Source organism: Pipistrellus hanaki, assembly GCF_964339955.1.
Source record: "Pipistrellus hanaki genome assembly, chromosome: 20".
Classification (NCBI taxonomy): domain Eukaryota; kingdom Metazoa; phylum Chordata; class Mammalia; order Chiroptera; family Vespertilionidae; genus Pipistrellus; species Pipistrellus hanaki.
Genome location: NC_140522.1, coordinates 12,416,165 through 12,435,632, shown reverse-complemented (window position 1 = coordinate 12,435,632; position 19,468 = coordinate 12,416,165). Strand labels below are relative to the sequence as shown.

Here is a 19,468-nt window from a genome sequence, read left to right as displayed (position 1 = left end):
AAGGAGGTAATGGCTTGATTCCCGGTCAGGGCACCTACCCGGGCTGCAGGCTCGATCCCCAGTGTGGGGCCTGCAGGAGGCAGCAGATCAATGACTCTCCCGCTCTGAAATCAATCGAAATGTATTTTCAAAAAAAGGCAAACCAGCTGAAACCGGTTTGGTTCAGTGGATAGAGCGTCAGCCTGCGGACTGAAAAGTCCCGGGTTCGATTCCGGTCAAGGGCATGTACCTGGGTTGCGGGCACATCCCCAGTGGGAGGTGTGCAAGAGGCAGCTCATCGATGATTCTCTCTCATCGATGTTTCTAACTCTCTATCCCTCTCCTTTCCTCTCCGTAAAAAAATCAATAAAATATATTAAAAAAGAAAAAATACACTTCCCCTTAAAAAAAAAATAAAGGCAAGCCATCCTACCACTGGCATGAATTCCTTCCTCCTGACGAGAGAGGAGCCTGAGGTCAGTGCACACCAGCCCTGTCTGCAGGTGTCCCTGGGTTCGTGCAGGTTCCCAGTGCGAGCGTTCTGGAGGGCTTAGCCCACACTCATCATCAGAGAAAGGGGTTCGGGAGAAAGGAAGAGGGGAAGGGACAGCTCTGATCACCACCCAGCAACTCCCCTGCGGGGGCCCCCACGCCCCCAGGCCTCCCACACACAGAACAGCCGCAGCTGCTCCGGAGCGAACTCGGCCCAGGGGGAAAGGGCCACGGCTGCACAGGGTCAGCGCTCCTGAGCGGCGGGAAACCATGAACCATCAGTCGCAAATGAACCTCGGAAACGGGCTTTTCCCGGCGGAACGAATTCCCAGGGAACAGGAACGTCCGGGTGGAGGCTCCACGCAGACGCTGACCCCCTGCAGAGTCGTCTCGGGGCTGAGACAGGTCCTCGCACAGTCGGTCCGAAGGTGCTGAAGGGAAATCCTCGCACCTTGAGATGGATCAGTGGGCTCCGGGATGGGGGAGCGTGGGCTCCACGACAGCAGCTGCCCCGAGGTCAGCCCTGGTCCCAGCACCACCGCCAGCTCCCGTCAGCATTTCTCCCAGAAGCTTCAGACACACACCCTCTCCTGTGCACATGGAACACCCTCCGGAAAGCACACACACGAGGCCACCAAACAAGGTTCCGTGAATTCAGGACTGAAACCACATCGGCACCTTTTGCAACCAGAGAGGCATGGAACCGGGAACCCACCAGGAAGAAACTGGAGAAGGAACTCGGAGATGCGGAGACTAACACCACGCTCCTAAACCACCAATGAGGGTCGAGAGGAAATAGAATGTCTTGAAACAAATGAAACAAAACTTTCTAAGTTCGTAGGACCCAGCAAACGCAGCCCTAAGGGAGTTTCAGTTCTGTAGGCCCCCTCCAGAAACCAGGAAAACCATCAGCAATCAGATCTATATGGAACCACCAAGGACCCTGAACAGCCAAAAAAATTTTTTTGAGAAAAAGGTAGGAGTGCCACGCTTAGTGATATCAAACTATACTGTAAATGTATGTTATTAACATGGTATGGTACTGGCATAAAAACAGATATACAGATCAATGGGATAGGATGGGGAGTGAAGCCTTGCTTACACGGTTGACCTTTAAGGAGGCAGGGCCGAAACCAGTTTTGCTCAGTGGTAGAGCGTCAGCCTGCGGACTGAAAGGTCCCAGGTTCGATTCCGGTCAAGGGTATGTGCCTTGGTTGCGGGCACATCCCCAGCGGGGGGTTGCAGGAGGCAGCTGATAGATGTTTCTCTCTCATCAATATTTCTAACTCTCTCTCCCTTCATCTCTATAAAAAAATCAATAAAATATATTAAAAAAGAAAGAGAAAGGCAGGGATAGTCTTTCCAACAAGCAGTGCTGGGAAAACAGGACAGATGCATGTAAAACAGTGAAATTGGACCACTTACATCACGTATAAAACTAAACTGAAAATGGACTGGAGACTTCAATATAGGACCTGGAGCCATAAGCTGCTACCCTGTTTCCCTGAAAATAAGACAGTGTCTTATATTAATTTTTTTCTCCCAAAGTTGCCCTAGCGTCTTATTTTCGGGGAAACACGGTAGAAAAAAATAAGCATTAAACTCTGACATCACTTAGCAGTATCTTTAAAAAAACAAACAAACATTTTGTTGATTTTTTTACCGAGAGAAAGGGAGAGGGACAGAGAGCCAGAAACATCAATGAGAAATAAACATTGACCAGCTGCCTCCTGCACACCCCCTACTGGGGACGCGCCCGCAACCAAGGTAGTACATGCCCTTGACCGGAATCAAACCCGGGACACCTCAGTCCGAAGGCCGATACTCTATTGAGTCAAACCAGTCAGGGCAGCAATATCTTTTTGAATATGTCTCCTCAGACAACGGAAAATGAAAATGAAAAATAAGCAAATGAGACATCAAACAAAAGATCTGTGCAGTGAAGGAAACCATTAAAAGGAACATAACCTACTGAACGGGGAGAAGGTATTCGCCAATGATACATCTGATGGGGGTTTAATATACAAAATACACAAGGAACTCACGACTTAACCAAACAATCTGATGAAAAGGGCAGAGGGCCCGAATAGACACTTCTACAGAAAGAACATACGAATGGCCAACAGGTGTATGAGAAGACGCTCAATGTCACTAATCGGGAAAGTACAGATTAAACCACGATGAGAGACAGACGCGCACTCGTCAGAATGGCTGTCACCAACAAATCAACACGCGCTGGTGAGGACGTGAAGGACCCACCTAAACTGTGGGTGAGACTGTAAATGGTGGAAAACGGTACGAAGATTGTTCAAAAAACTAAAAACAGCTGCCATGCCATCCAGCAGTTCCACTCCGGGGACTTATTCAAAGAAATGCAAACACTAATTCAGACGCACACCCCTGCTCACACAGCACTGCCAGCAACAGCCGATCGGACACGCTGGCCGAGCAGACGGAGGCGGGTGCGTGAAGCTCCAGCGGCAGACGTGGAAGCTTCCGGAGAGGGAACGGGCTCTCACCGGGCTATGAGGGAACTAGGAGTCCTGGGTGAGCGACCCCACGGCCTCCCTCAGGGGGAGGAGGGGCCTGGACGGGCCGGGCGGCAGGGAGCAGGGCCGCTGAGCCCACAGTCCGTCCCTTTGCTCTGCTGCTCGGGCTTCATGTCAGGGAAAGAAAGGCCGCCCTCCCTGCTAACAGCTCCTGCGGTTCATCGCGTCTGGTCAGCCCTGAGCGACAGCACCGGGAGGCCTCTCACATACATGTTCCACTGAGGCACGTCTGTGCAGACGCGGCCACGCCCCTGTCGGGGGAGGAATCTCTAAAGCTCCCCAGGAGCTGAGGACATCAAACCGAATGCGATGAAACGACTGACTCAAGGCCAGAACGTCCCCCTCCGTGCACAGGGCTCTGTCAGCATCGCACCCCGACAGGAAGTGACCGCACGAGGCCAGGCAGCGCTGTGAGGCTACGACGAGGAAAACCCTAAAAACGAGGAAGACCAATGACACCACACTGTCCGATACAAGGCAGGTCATCGTGTTTTCGTGACGTTTCAGGCTTGATTTGCCAATTCCCCCCCGAAATGACCAGGGTTCCCATGGGCACGAGCAGCCGGCCGGGGCTGGGAGCGGCCGGGCTCGGGGAGCGGCCCAGGAGGGAGGCGTGACACGGGCGGGAGGGGCATGAGGCACCCAACTCAGGAGCTGGCCCGGGAGGGGAGCGTGAGGAGCCAGCGGCCTGGCCACGTCGCTGCCCAGTGCCGTCTGTCGGTGGGATGGGTGAGGTGGGCGGGAGGCCCGGGCCCCGCCTGGCCAGGCAGGTGTGCCACGTGAGGCCGCCACGTGAGGCCGCCACGTGAGGCCGCCACGTGAGGCCGCCACGTGAGGCCGCCACGTGAGGCCGCCACGTGAGGCCGCCACGTGAGGCCGCCACGTGAGGCCGCCACGTGAGGCCGCCACGTGAGGCCGCCACGTGAGGCCGCCACGTGAGGCCGCCACGTGAGGCCGCCACGTCTTTGCTCTGAGACACGGAGCCCCGCACACGCGGTCGCCTCTCACAGGCTGTGGCCGCCGTAACGGAGCTCTGCCCTCGGGAGGGGGCTGAGCGCCGATGACAGAGGCTCGGTGTCCGCTGAAGGGACGGGGCTCTCCCTGCGGGCCCGGGCTTCTCGGAAAGCAGACCATGGGGTCCGCGGCCGGCGCTGCGCCCGGGGACCGCCCACACCGAGGCCGGTGCTCGCTCATCAGCAAAGGGAACCAACCGACTTCCGTCCCCGTCTGACGGGAGCTTTGTTTGGCAGAAAGAAATCCGTGTCTGTGATAATAAAAGGTGACATGCTAATCAGACCGGGCGTCCTTTCGGACGGCCAGGTCCGGGCGCCGGGCCGGGGGGAGGCGGAGCCGGCGGGCGGGGAGGAGGCCGCTCCACTCGGATTCCGTGCTCCGGGCCCCTGTGTGCACATCGTCTCGCACCCCCAGCCCCCGAAAGGTGGAATCCGAGGGAGAGCGCCACGTGGCTGGACAGAGCACCGAGGCCGCCCCGAGAGCAGCTGTCCCCGCGGAGGGGACGCTCCCCTGCCGCCCCCGTGGCCCTGCCCCCCTCCCGGCCCTCACTGCGCCGCCCCTCCGAGCCCCGTCCTCCAAGCCCCTCTTCGCGAAGCCTCCGGAGGGGCCGCTGTTTGGGGGCAGGACCGGCGGGATGACCACGGTCTGGGAGCCCCTGGAGGCGTCACCCTGGAGTCCTCCCCGAGGCCCGCCGGGAGGGTCCGGCATCCGGGCCGCTCGGGGGTAGGGGGTGGGGGTGCGGGAAAGGTAGGACCCCTGAGTGCGGTGGGAACGGAAGTGCCAGGAGCCGCCAGGCAGGCCCTCTCCGCCCTCTCGGCCCCCGGAGGCGAAGGCGGTGGCTCACGGCCGAGGGGCCCGGGAGGTGTGTTTGATCCTAAAAACATCCTTTAAAAAGCAAGCACCTACAGGCGACCAACTTTCAAGATTCGCTTGGTTGTCGAAGAGATAACGAATGGCTGAGTCCCAGGATGAGGGGGAGAGGACCGGAGAGGAGGAGTGGGGGGCTGCCTGGCTGGCCCCCTCCTCCCGGGCAGAGCCGGGTTAGGAGCCCCCGGGCTGTGCAATGACCCAGGCCCGGCCCCGGGTGCCGGAGGCCCAGGGCGTGTTGATGGTGATGACCTTCTCTTCCCAAAGGGGGCGGATTCTGGAGAGGGAGCTGGCCGCGGCCATGGCCAGCCTGCGAGCGCCGAGCTGGCCGTACGGAGCCAACCCGGCCCAGGCCGCGCGCCCACGCTCAGCGTCTCTGAACTCCTCTCCTGGCACCTTGTGCAGCCGAGCCCCCCTCCCGGCCCCTCCTCCCCGACCTCAGCCCCTCCTCCCAGAGCAGCGGCCCCGGAGGCGCCCGGCCCGGGGAAAGGAGCAGCCAGGCGCCCAGCTCAGGGCCCAGCCGCCTCCGCCCGGGGCAGACCTTCCCTCCGGCGGGCCTGAGGTTAAGGCTGCTCAAGTCCTGCCGTGGGGGTCAGTGTCCGGTAATGAACCCCCTTCCCAGGCTCTCGGGGAAGGGGCAGCACTCAGCGCCCCCCTGAGGCCGGCCCACACCTCCTCCCGCACCTCCTCCCGCACCCAGAGGCCTCCAGCAGCCACCTGCCTGTGGGCTGGGAGGATCAGAGAGGGCGTGTGGCTCAGGCTCCCCAGAAAAAGGTTCGCCCCTGAGGCTGCAGAAGGGCTTCCAGGTCACAGCCCAAACCCAGCCCGGTGACCGCGGCCCCGGGGAGGAGGGGTGGGGGCGGGGGCAGGGAGAGGGGCGGCGGCTGAGAACAGACAGAAACGACAGGCCTCCATCCAATGATCGCTCGTATGTGTATATGCATCCTCTGTCGTCGGTACAGGACGCTGCTCTCCCGCGTACCCCCACCCACAGGCGCACTCACGGGGCCGGAAACCCGTCGCTGAGTCCGGAGGGGCATGGCGGTCAGGGCGCGGCCGAGCGCAGGGGGCTGGAGGCTGCGGCTCCGTGGCGGGCGGTGTCCTGGGCGGGCGGGGAGAGGGCGGGGAGGACAGAGGCCCCGGAGCCGCAGCGGGAGCCGCTCCCCAGCCCCCGCCCTGCTGCCGGGGCGGGGAGAGGGGCTGCGCGAAGCCGCCCCCGCTCGGCGGTCACGGGTCCCAGGCGCCGCGCTCGGCGCTCTCCAGGGAGAGGCTCTGGGTCTTGCGTGGGGACGCGGGGCTGGGCGGGCTGCTCAGGTTGGAGCTGTTGGAGGCCGTGGAGTGCCGCGGGGAGTCCGAGTCCTGCGGGCGAAGGAGGCGTCAGCGGAGACGGAGGTGCAGGCGGCCGGGCCCCCACCCGCCTGGGGGTTCCGGACCGAGGCCCGGGTTGTGCCCGCCGCCGCCCCGCCCGCTCCGGAGGCCGCCCAGCACTCACCTCCCCGTCATAGTCGCGGGCCGGGGCGTCGCTGCCTTGGTCCATGCCCCCCGAGGACAGGGAGCCCTCGGACGGGGACGGCAGGGGCTGCCGCTGGGCGCCGTAGCTTCCCCCCGAGAACTCCCTCCTGAGCGCGCTGCCGTTCTGGGCGGAGGACCCTGCGGGGGGGGGGGGGGGTGCTCCGTGAGCCGGGCCTGAGCCACCGAGGACAAGCACCCCACCGCCCTGCCTGGGCGGAGGACCTGCTGGACTGCACAGGGCATACAGGGGCAGCAGGGGGGGCGGGGCGGGGGGGTGCACGCACGGGGCACACGGGGCCCGCAGGGTGTGGGGGCAGGAGGGGAGGGGGCAGTCGGGGGCGCACGCACGGGGCACACGGGGCCCGCAGGGTGTGGGGGCAGGAGGGGAGGGGGCAGTTGGGGGCGCACGCACGGGGCACACGGGGCCCGCAGGGTGTGGGGGCAGGAGGGGAGGGGGCAGTTGGGGGCGCACGCACGGGGCACACGGGGCCCGCAGGGTGTGGGGGCAGGAGGGGAGGGGGCAGTAGGGGGCACACGCACTCGCAGGAGGCCACTTACTTGCCGACAGGCCGCTGCTGGCGCTCATGGAGCGGCCGGGCTCGGGGCGGGCCTTGCTCATGGAGGGGATGCTGACGGAGCCGCTGAACACCGTCCGGCTCTCCTGAGGCCGAGGGTTCTAGAGGAGAGAGAGAGAGAGAGAGAAGCTCTTAGCGGAGAAGCCGGCTTCCTGCAGAAACGTCTGTCCATCCGTCCGTCCGTCTGTCTGTCACTGCAATCTTCAGAAACCAAATGATCCCGACCAGAGGCCCACACCCCCCAGCCCAGCCCAGCAGGGGGCGCTGCGTGGGGGACACTCGTGGCGGAGAGGCGGCTCCCGCTGCCGGGAGCGCAGCAGCAGCTCCGGGTCAGAGGCCTTATCTCCTGGGAACAGCAGCAGAAGCCCGTCTGGAGGGAAATCGGGGAGGAGAGGAGCAGGTGCTTCGAGCACGTTTCGCTGGCGCGACACCAAACTGCCCTCTGCCTGTGCCGTCCGCCCGGCACCCAGCCTCCGTCCGAGCAGCAGTGCCTGGTGCCCGAGCCCGCGGAGCCCGCACGGAGGCTCCCATGGAGCTGCTGGGTGATGCTGTGTCCGAGGTGGGGAAGGGCCGGAGGAAGTCTCACACGCGGGAGGGGGGTGGCCTCCTTGGGGACCAACCTTTTCTGCTCAGAAGGGGCGTTGGGCTGACACCCACAGGGACGGGCGGTGGGAAGAACAAGCCCCCGGCCAGGCCCCCACTGACGGCCTGGGGAGCCGCCCGGGGAGCCGGAACCCTCCAGAGCCCTCACTGGGCGGTGGCGGGCAGCCGGCCCCAAACCCGCCCCCTCCGTTTTGGCCCACATGTCAAATTTGCAAAGTGCATGTAATTCTTGGTGCGTTATTTGTCTGAAGCGAATGCTTTACCTTCTTTCTCTAAGAAGTAAAGGACTGAACGTTCACAGTCAGTGTAATGTCTCACCTTCACCACCCGGGGGCAACCTGGCGGCACCAGCAAAGGCACATGGTGCACAAAGGGAAGAGGTGGGAGCGGCCTCCGCTCCCAGCCTGGGGGCCCCTTTCCTGTAACAACCCCCCCCTCCCCCCGGATCCCCGCGGGAGGGAAGCCCACAGCACGCGCTGGGCCGCAGCAGCACGGGATGTGACATACGAGGGTGACACACAGAAGGCGTGTTTTGTTAAAAAGGCAGCAGCAGCCCCAGGTGTGTCATCCCTTCAGCTAACAGTCGGCTTCATCCCCCCTAACTGTCCTCCCCTGCAGCCTGGTCACCCCTAACTGCTCTCCCCTGCAGTGACCCGACGCCCAGCCTGCCGGCGCCTTCACAGACAAACTGCTTAGGGCTTCGGTGAGCGTTCTGGACAGCAGTGTTTCTGTGTGTAACATAAATGGCTCACTTAGCAACATTCCCACCATCTTGTTATGAGAAATTGACTGACTTACACAACCTTCTCCTAGAACACGTTCCCTGCTTCTGTTTCCACACTGAGGTTTACTTTATCATAAGTCACCTTATTTTAAATAAGATTCTTAAATGACATTATAATTTAAGGTCAAGGACAATGACATCACATCTAATAAAAGAGTAATATGCAAATTGACCATCACCCCAACATACAAGATGGTTGCCATCTTGGGCAGTTGTGGGCAATCAGGCCAGCAGGGGAAGGCAGTTGGGAGGGACCAGGCCTGCAAGGGAGGGCAATTGGGAGCGATCAGATCTGCAGGGGAGGGCAGTTAGGGGCAATCGTGCTGGCAGGGGAACAGTTAGGCATCGATTAGACTGGCAGGGGAGTGGTTATGGGTGATCAGGCTGGCAGGCAGAAGCGGTTAGGGACAATCAGGCAGGCAGACAGGTGAGGGGTTGGGAGCCAGCAGTCCTGGATTGTGAGAGGGATGTTCGGCTGCCCATTGGGATCGGACCTAAACGGGCAGTTGAACATCCCCTGAGGAGTGCCTGATTGGAGAGGGTGCAGGTTGGGCTAAGGGACATACACCCCCCACCCTGTGCACAAATTACGTGCACCGGGCCTCTAGTTCATTTATAATACAGACAAAAGTAGGAAAATGAACGTCTCACCCTGCAGCTAGTTTCCTTATGGAAAACTAATTTCCTATAAACACAAATAACGAGTTAATGCTATGATCTACCTAAGCCAAAGGGCACTACAGAAAATGGTTTTGCATAATATGATCCTAACATCTTGTTATCTGTAAAATTAACGTGAGAGCCTTGGCTCAGTGGATAGAGCATTGGCCTGTGGACTGAAGGGTCCCGGGTTCGATTCTGGTCAAGGGCGCACACCTTGCTTACAGGTTCCCTGGCCATGGTTGAGGCGCGTACAGGAGGCAACCAATCGATGTGTCTCTTTCACATCGATGTTTCTGTCTCTCTCCCTCCCATTCTCTAAAATTCAATGGCAAAATATCCTGGGTGAGAATTAGCAATAAAAACCCCGCAGAAAACACAAAACTAACTTGAGAAATGCCGCTGCAGCGGTCTGTATAGGATGGGAAGGCGGGTATTCAGCGTTAGTGCCACTGCTCTCCACCGCAAAGCCACTGGCAGCACGAGGCCCAGAGGCCGGCCGGTCGGACAGCAGGGACGGTCAGAGGCTGAACAGCTGGTGCTTCTCCTCTGACTTGGCACTTCCCCGGGACCCCGGTTGGAAGTAAAGGCGCACCAGCAGCCTGAGGGTTAGCAAGCCCACCTTCTCCTGTGACCTCCCTGTTGTCCACCGACACTGTGTGGAGACTTGTAAGCCAGAGGAGAGGCCTGAGGATAGCCCTACCACAGCCTTTAATGTCACCAAATACAGAATATTCTCCGAACAAGCTACGAAAAACTCTGAAGTTCTGGGACCCCTCTTTTGTTTTTAATAGAACAAGGATCCACTTGGGGGCTATTTCTTATCATGGTATCTGTAATGGAAATACCTCGATGGCAAATGTGTTATGAAATATACAAAAACCTCGAACACAATTTCAAAAATAAAATTACATCCTCTCTGTCCTCATCTTTCTCTTCAAAAGAAGAAGCGAAGTGGAACTTGGAGGAGGAGGAGGAGGAGGAGGAGGAGGAGGAGGAGGAGGAAGAAGAGGAGGAGGAAGAGGAGGAAGAGAAGAGGAAAAAGGGCCGCCTGGGTAGTCGCTCAGGAGCAGGCAGAGGAGAGCCCCGCAGGTGAGTAAGTTAACACCCGACTCAGCCGTTCATACCCTCAGAGCCATAAAGCTGGGTGCACCGGGGACAGGGCGCAGAGACGAGGAATGTACAGGGTTTACGAAACCAGGAGAGAGAAACTTTTCAGCAGAATTAACGGTCATGTGATAGATGTGCTCAAAGTTGACCGGAGAGGAGATCAGACCGGAGTGGTGATGAGGGGATGGAGAGGGGAAGCCTGGCTATCAAAACAGAGGAGAAAACGGTGATGAGGTGATGAAATGGAGCCACTGGTTACATGTGACATTTCACACAACATGCATGTAGGGAAAATGAAATAAGCACCTCACATCAGAAATGAACCTTTAATGAAATATTTCTAGGCCGTGCAGTGACATTTTGTAATCATCGTGCACCAGGTACTTAAACAGCTGATTTGCAAAAGAATCCTCCACTTATGAACCAAACTGTTTCTCTCCTATTGCTATCATCATGTGAACACTGGGCTTTCAGTCAAAGGCCCGTCAGAGTTCACTCCCACATTTTCTTACGTGGCAGAATCAACACGTGGCCACACCTACCAAAAACATTAGGATAGAAAAAGCAAGAAACGACAAAAGAACAAGTGAACCAACAACCAGCCTCTCACTATATTATTACCATACAGTCTCTTTTCTTTGTTTTAAAATTTGAATTTCTTGGGGCGATGATGGTTTGCAAATCCATACAGGTTTCAAGTGTACAACTCAATAAAACAAACATCATTCCACAGTTTCTATTTTATTTAGGAAAATAACATCAGTAATAGCAAACTCATGTCACAATCCTAAAAAGATCAGGAAACGTCTTCAGAAACCCAAAGCCATTTCCTGATTATTATAGATCTGTGGCACGAGTTTGCATTTACTGATCTTATTGTCTTATTATAAAAACTAAAAGATAAATAAATGGTGGCAGCCATGGAGATGGAGAGAGCAAGAGGCTTGGGTTTCCCCCAGCGATGGAGAAAGCCAAGCTCCTGCAGCCCTGGTCTGCCTTGGCCTCCGCTACAACATTTCAATTATAGAAGATAAATAAATCCCAACAAAAATGGCTGTGGCCACAGAGCGAGCAGGAGGCTTGGCTCAGCTCAAGGCTACAAAGTTTCAATTATAGAAGATAAGTAAATCTCAGATCCCAGGGCTCTGCTTGGGTTGCCAGGGGCTGTGGCCAGCCTACAAACCACTACAGGCCCCTCCATGCCCCAAGGGAACCCCCACCCTGATCAAGAACACCCTTCAGGGCAAACCAGCTGGCCCCCACCTATGCACCAGGCCTCTATCCTATCTAATAAAAGAGTAATATGCAAATTGGTCATCATTCCAACACACAAGATGGCTGCCCCCATGTAATCAAAGATCCTGCCCCCGTGTGGACACAAGATGGCTGCCACAATTGGCCAGCAAGGGAGGGGAGTTGGGAGAGACCAGGCCTGCAAGGGAGGGCAGTTGGGGGCCATCAAGCCTGCAGGGGAGGGCAGTTATGGGTGACCAAGCCGGCAGAGGAGGGAAGTTTGGGGCAACTGGGCCTGCAGGGAAGGGCAGTTAGGGGTGACCAGGCCTGCAGGGGAGAGGTTAGGGGCAAACAGGCTGGCAGGGGAGCAGTTAGACATCTATCAGGCAGGCAGGGTTGTGGTTAGGGGTGATCAGGAAGGCAGGCAGGCGAGCAGTTGGGAGCCAGCAGTCCTGGATTGTGAGAGGGATGTCCGACTGCCCGTTTAGGCACGATTCCTAGGATTGGGCCTAAATGGGCAGTCGGACATCCCTCCAGGGGTCCCAGATTGGAGAGGGTGCAGGCTGGGCTGAGGGACACACACTCCTGTGCACAAATTTCGTGCACCAGGCCTCTAATTTAAATATTAAAGTTTAATATATGGACTCAGCCTCTACTTATGCCCAATATTTTTAGCCTAATATTTATGCTCAGCCTTACATTTTCTAGTTTTAATTACTATATCAAGATTAGCTGCACTCTTTTTGTACAATTTATTTACATTAACCAGCACAGCTAATGCAAGTCCCATTCCAAAAGGATGAAGGACTATTATGAATGATTTGAATGCAAAGGAAGGAATCCTATCTAGTAAGAGGGTAATATGCAAATTAACTGTCACTCCGTCACAAAGGCAGTGGCGCCCCATCCCCTCAGCCCCACTGGAGCCCTCCGGTCCTGGGGGGCGGCTGCTGAGAGCGGGCAGAGTAAGAGGCCTGGTGACGAGGCAAGCATCCTGCCCCCGGCCGTGGAGGGCCTGAGGCAGCGGGTGCAGAGTGGCCAGGCCCTGCAGAGAGCTACTGGCGCATAGATTCGTGCACAGAACTACTAGTGTTAATATAATCACATAATGTCTTAATGAGAATGTCACTTTCCTTCATAAGCAGGCCACCTGGTTAATTGGGATATTTACAACGAGGGACTTGGACTCAAATGAGTGCACATTTTTTGTTCTTCCCATGAAGTAAGTGCAAAGCTACCTATAAAGGCTTAATTTTTAAAAAGCCTGACCACACATTAATTATATTACCCATCATTTCCCGGCAGTGAGCTCACATCTGCGATGACCACAGTGTTAGTAATGTGGATAATAACAGACTCCCTTGCAGGAGCTGCGGTCACAGTTCACCATCATCTCCCAAATCGCCAGTCCATAAATCACGCTTAGAATTCTGTGCTAGGTCTAGATGCTCCCCACTGACAGCAGGGTCACGCTCAAGTTCCCATAGTGAGCAGAGAGCATCAGACAGAGGCTGGAATGCTAAGTGTAAGTGGAGCCCACTAACAGCCTGAGCTCTCCATAACAGGTCCAAGAATCCATCCTAATGCTGTCAAACAAAACAATAGTTTTCCCATGCAGCACTCTGACCAACCAGTGCGGTCCTGGGGGGAGTGGTGGGGGAGGGGCAGGGGGAGGAGAGCACCCCATCTGCACGAAATCACTAAGACACAACGAAGTCTGAGTGATCTGGTCACCAAGCTCTGAATGTTGGTAGGAACCCTCTTCGAAGCTGGAGGCATAGGACACGTTTACAGGTTATGCAGCTGACCATAAACTTGTGCTTTGGTGATTGACAGAATCTAAACTTTATATTTTTCTCTCAGGTGTGCCGTCACGCATCTCACATGTATTGTGACACACTGTGATAAACATTTCCTCATTGTCCTAATATTGCTTTTAAGTCACACACGCACACACACACACACACACACACACACACGTGTCCCCCTCCCTTACTCTTAACCCCAGTCATATTCACATTCACTCCTCATTTTCTTACCACAGGCAGGTCTTTTAGGATCTGTATTCCATCTCCTGGACCCATGTGTGCTATGTGGTTAAAATTAGTTGGGTTAGAAATTAATTTATTTCTCATTTCAGGATCTCGTAGCATCTCTCTGTAAGAGAAAACACCCGTTTAGACACTTCTATGATCAATCTAGATAACTCTAGAAACAAATTAAGTATACATTATTTTTTCATGAAAATAAATGTGAAATCGTGTAAATATGGATAGGATTAAAATAATATAATCAATACAAATTTACTTAGATTTGTTTTACATTTTAAATAAAAGATCTTACAATATTTGGTGAGAAAAGGTCATTTTAGTAGACATAGAAGAAGCTCTATTCTATTTCACAGATAATTCTGATCATTTATGTATGTCTCAAAATAATTGATAACACTTAGAAATGTTTTTACATGTAATTGGAAATACTATAAACCTATTTTTGTTTACTCATAAAGAGAAGAGTGAACCTAAGTTCTTAAATATATAAGGTTTACTACTATGCAATGATTGGTTCTATGTTTTCATTAAAACAAGGTACACAGTCTAAAACTTCTAACTACTCCATATACATAGAGAAATGAATCAAAATCTGGTACTTTAGTCTAATTCACACAACGTGGAGAGTGTTAATTAAAGTGACTGGGATGTACAGTCATTACTGCAGTTTTTCCCACCACAGATTTTCTCTGAAACAAATACAACATCATCACCGACAGCCCTGCATGCTCCCAGCCTGCGGGGGATGCAGAATGAAACGCCTACCTCCTCTGCTGCATCCTCTCCTCCTCTGGCACCCGGAAGGAGTACCGCCGCTTGTTGTTAATATTTCTAACCATCTGCTTTCGACTGTTATCTGTGGTTTCAGGAACTACCAGCTCATCCCCTTCTGTTTAAAAAAATACAGAGAACAACGATGTTGGTTAGAGTGCTAGAATGCTTTATTACCCATTTGTCTCTAAGACAGTATGAACTTAATCAATTGTGCAATCACAGTACATGCAATGCTAATTTTTAAAAGTTGTGTCAAAGATCATAGTAAAATAAGCAATAATCTTCAACAGTACATAAACAGATAGATGCTGAAATTAAACACAACTTATAAAGGGTAATTTCGCTTTTATTTGATTACTAGAGGCCTGATGCACGAAATTCGTGCACTCAGGGGGGGGTCCCTCAGCCCAACCTGCACCCTCTCAAAGTCCGGGAACCCCTGGGGCATGTCCGACTGCCACCGACGCAGGAGAGGTTCTCGCCACTGCCCCTCGCTCGCCAGCTGTGAGCACAGCTTCTGGCTGAGCAGCACTTCCCCTGGGTGGTCAGTGCACGTCTTAGCGACCGGTTGTTCTGCCATTGGGCCGATTTGCATATTAGCCTTTTATTATACAGGATAAACATAAAATAGCACCATTTTACTAGGAAGAAATAAAAATGTTGTTGCCTCGGTGTCCGGTCACCCTGGCCACCCTCCCGCAATGACAGCACACCTCTCTCTCCTTCTAGGTGTTGGTCTCACTGGCTCAGGGTGGTAAGCTATTGCTAACCTGCACAGTAATCAGGCATGAAAGGTAAATTACTCATGTACATGATCACTACAATTATTTTTACATATTAAAGCATTTCCTTTGCATGATGACATCTGCGAGGTGTGGGGTCAGGAACGGAATCCTGTTCCTACCAGCTGCCTTTACTACAAACAAGACTCTGCCACCTCCCTGCTCTCCTCTGGGGCGAGGACACCTGTCCAATCACCCAGTGAGCCCGTGCCCACCTCATTCCATTCCCATCCAGATGCGCAGAAGTCAACAGCACATGCTGGGTATGTGAACATACAGCACATGCTGGGTATGTGAACATACAGCACATGCTGGGTATGTGAACATACTGCCAAGTAGACAATTGCACCCAACATGGCAGATGCCGTCTCTGAGCAACATCAGGGAGGAGAGGAAGGCCTCTAAGCCTGAGGCATCCAATGGCAGGAGAGGTACTCCAACAGTCCAGGCAGGCGGTCACAGTGTTGGTGCCACAAACCCTGGTTCGGTTCCCCGTACACATGTACAGGGAACACACTTAGTCACACTTCCTCTACTTATCTGGGTGTTTCACAGAGAAACACCCAGGTAAGCCAGAAACAAATATTCCGACTCTCCAGATAAGCAAGCTAACCAGAACGGCTTTTGTCGAATAGTCATCTCCATCTATAGAGAGAGTATGACAGCGGCCATGATGGCAGACTTCGGAGCAGACACAACGGGTTTGAATCTGGGCTCTACCACTTCTTATCTGCGGGCAGTCAGCTCAGGGAGAACACTATGCAAGGTGTTCTACTGGTGTGCGTCTTCTTACCTGCCATCTTATTTTTGAAATAAATTAATCTAATCGTCTCCAAGCCTAAAAGATTTAATGATCCTTCACTGTTTAAGGGTCGAACCTAAAATAATAAAAAATAAAATTAGTATTTCAACAAAACCTTCAAAAATTAAACCATAAAACTTTTGGCCTATTTATAAACCTCACACATTTATATCCTTCCTCTTCAAAATAGAACCCTCTCAAAAAATCAGGAAAAAAAAATTAACATTAGTTCTAACTGGGAAGGTATAAAATTATCTAATTTGAACAAAGTTATAATGATAACATTATAAAGGAAGACTATTCTGGACAAAAAAAATGTAGAAATACATTTAAACCTTAAATTTGATTTCTTCAAAGCCATTAGTGACCAAATGATTATACTAAGATATCAACACAGATACTTTATGACCTTGTTTGAACTAAATGGACAAACAACATGGTTAACGGGGGGACATGCAAATTAACACTTCAATGATATACTACTTTATAACCACTTCTAAGGGCCATAACACTATGTGACAGCGGCAGTGTTAGAGAGGATGTGTGTCAGAAAAAACCCTTACACACTGCTGGAGGGAGTGCCAACAGGCATAATTACTTTGTAAAATAACCTGACACCAGCTTGTAAAGCCAAGTACTTGCATTTCCCGGGCACCACCAATCCATGGCCAGGCACAGGACTTAAGAGAAACCCTGCACACACCATGCACCAGGTGTACGCAACGATGCTCACAACAGCAGAAAGCTGGGCAGTCAGTCAGGTGTGCTCATCAGTGATGACCTCTTCACCCAACAACATTGTATACAGCGAAAGCAGAGAACAGTGTGTAACAACATGGTGGCTGGTGCATCTCAGAAACGCAGTAAATGCATGAAGAAAGCAAGGCGGAAGGGGACACACAAATGCAAACAAAACTGAACAATATGTTGTTCAGAAATATTTAAATATACAAAAAAACTCCAGATTTTGTGATAAGCAAGGAAATGATAAACAGCACGTGGGGAGTGATTTCCTGGAGGGAGTATGCGGTGAGAGAGATCACACCGGCAAATGCAGTGACAGAGGGAATCTCCTGGCTCTTAAGTTAGGTCAGTTTAGTCAGGTTCTTCAAGGTCATGACTTCTTACATATATATCGTAAAGTTTACGTGATAAAGATAAAAGGGACAACTAACTGTAACCAACCCAAACGTACAGGCTAAGGGACTGTGTTCAGCAGCTCTATATAGTGTGGCGGCATCTGCAGGAGCTTCTTCACTGATGATGAGGGCGATTTTAAATACGGCCTTGGCTACTTTCTTCTACCTATTCGTCCAACCCTAGCCCCTAACTAACGACACCTGCTACATTTTCGAAATACTACTCTTGCAAAATAACCATTCTATACTACTTACAAAAATTTCTCTTTACGTTATCACAGGGAAATGTTAAAGAAAAACACTGTTTTACTGGGAACATGTGAAAGCTTTATGTTTTAACTAGAGGCCCGGTGCACAAAATACGATATGTGCGCTTGGGTGTGTGTGTGGTGGGGAGGGTCCCTCAGCCCGGCCTGTGTCCTTTCGAAGTCCAGGAGCCCTTGGAGAATGTTCGACTGCTGGCTTCAGTCCACCCCCTGCAAGCCATGAGCCCAGCTTCTGGCCTAGCAGTGCTCCCTCTGTGGGAGCACACTGACCACCTGGGGGCAGCTCCTGTGTTGAGCACCTGCCCCCGGGTGGTCAGTGCATGTCATAGAGACTGGTCATTCTGCAGTTCGGTCAAATTGCATATTAGCCTTTTATTACATAGGATTATGGAATGATTAAACACAGTTTTGGTTCTAATTCTAATTATTCTCTGGTCTGTAAATCTGTTCTCACAGGATTTCAAACTGAACACCGTTATGTGAAAAACATCACAATTAACAATAATGTAAACCCCCCAGAGCTCCTCAAACCAGTCAGGAAGTTAATGCTGACATTTTAGGTCGTAGGACACACTCTAGTTGTTTATTATAATAATCACACTCCATACAGCAAAACTAAAGTAATAAGAATAGTGTGGAATTGAGCTACTTAACCAGATTGACTTTTTTCATTCTTAGCTAAATTAGTGAAAATTAGCTAACTAGTCATGTTAGTGTTCACTTACACACATTAGTTCGCTCAGCCCATATGCTAGTGTTAAGTTACCTTTCTGAGTGGGAGAGTCTGAATCCACTCCATGGAGTTCACATCGAAGATGTCAACCGCGTTTTCACTGTACACGGACAGGTAGGGGGCATTGTAGCCTGGGAGGAGGAGGAGAGAGCGGCCTGCCGGTTACTTTTAACTATTCATAAAAGCCAGATATTCCATTTCTTACTCCACATGGTAAGTCAAACTATGACTCATCTGACTAGGCTACAAAACAACATCCATTCTAAATAAGATGCCATAGATGTGAGTATATATTTCACAAGAAACAAAACGATAAGTACAGTGGTGTCTCCGATTGTGGGTTAGGAGAACTTTTCTCTCCTTATCTAGATTTCCTGATGTGCCTGCAATAAGCATGCATGCTCTCCAAAGGCCCTCGTGCTGAGACGTAAAGGTGCCGTGCTCCCAGCCCTCCTCCTGGTTGTGGGGGGAGGCGCCTTCCTCCTGCTCCCTGCATCCTCCCCGGGTCTACATCCCGGCCTCTGGCCTCCTTGGGGGTCTTACTCCAGTTACTGCATTTTCTATGGAGTCACTTTCTTAGTTCCCTAGCGGCTACTTCTCTTCAGCATTTAAACACGTTTAAGTACCTTCCACTACAAACAAAATGTTTTGGGTTGGATACTCCTACTTATTATATCACTAGAGGCCCGGTGCATGAAAATTCAGCCTAGCCTGCCTCCTCTCACAGTCCAGGAGCCCTCAAGGTAGGGAGGTGACCCGGCGGTCAGGGGAAGGCAATGACCCATCACACTTCTGCTGCTGCCACTGCCAGCAGTGCAAGCCTGGGCCAGCTCTGGTTACCCAAGCCCCAGGAGGCCCTGGGTGGCTGGGCGGCCAACACCCAAGGCTTGCCTGTGCCCCAGGAGGCCCTGGGCGGCTGGGCGGCCAACACCTGAGGCTTGCCTGTGCCTCGGGATGGCCCTGGGTGGCTGGGGGCTAAGGGATCTGGGGGACTCTGGAGGCAGGCACGCGGAGCACCCACACCCGTCTGGAGGCGGGCAGAGCACCTGTTGCCCTGGCGGAGTGAGGGGACTGGGCGCCGCCATCTTTGATAGTGTGGCAATTAGCATATTCCCTTCCTTATTGGCTGTAGGCCCCACCATCTTTGTGAGGGCATGATGGTCAATTAGCATATTCCTGCTTTATTAGATAGGACAGGCAGTGAAATAGCATATACTGAGTATTCCAAAACTTATTAATGTCATAATTATTTCCTGAGTGAAAGAAACAATTTTTAATATATACCTATGTAAATAAAAACATGAAGCTGAATAACACTTCTTATAGATGCTACACTATCCTTTACAGAACTGATTAACTATTGCCTTAGTAACTGCTTCTCCAGCTATTAATAATCCCACTGTATTTTTGAGGACCATGAAGATACTGTTTAGGTTTTTTTCAAAATACAATAACATGGGTTAAAATCCAACTAAGTACAATATTCCTTAATTAAATGGACTTAACTACACAAGGTTACTAGTACTTTACATAAATGACATAA

General features: G+C 52.7%; 1 protein-coding gene across 11 annotated transcripts in view; it reads right to left on the bottom strand.

The window, feature by feature from the left end:
* Positions 1-5,817: 5,817 nt before the first annotated feature.
* The window catches only part of CDC42BPA (CDC42 binding protein kinase alpha), a 182,350-nt gene continuing 168,699 nt past the window's right edge, over positions 5,818-19,468 (bottom strand). For 8 of the 11 annotated variants that reach the window (XM_084868835.1, XM_084868827.1, XM_084868832.1 and 5 more), the window contains 7 exons: positions 17,959-18,056; positions 15,779-15,863; positions 14,195-14,318; positions 13,418-13,535; positions 6,972-7,089; positions 6,394-6,551; positions 5,818-6,260 (listed from right to left, as the gene is read on the bottom strand). In XM_084868835.1, the coding sequence (XP_084724961.1) occupies positions 6,129-6,260; positions 6,394-6,551; positions 6,972-7,089; positions 13,418-13,535; positions 14,195-14,318; positions 15,779-15,863; positions 17,959-18,056 (833 nt within the window). In that variant the 3' untranslated portion in view covers positions 5,818-6,128. Of the gene's footprint in view, positions 6,261-6,393; positions 6,552-6,971; positions 7,090-10,162; positions 10,349-13,417; positions 13,536-14,194; positions 14,319-15,778; positions 15,864-17,958; positions 18,057-19,468 lie in introns of all 11 variants that reach the window. The other 3 variants (XM_084868837.1, XM_084868828.1, XM_084868829.1) reach the window with 1 other exon arrangement.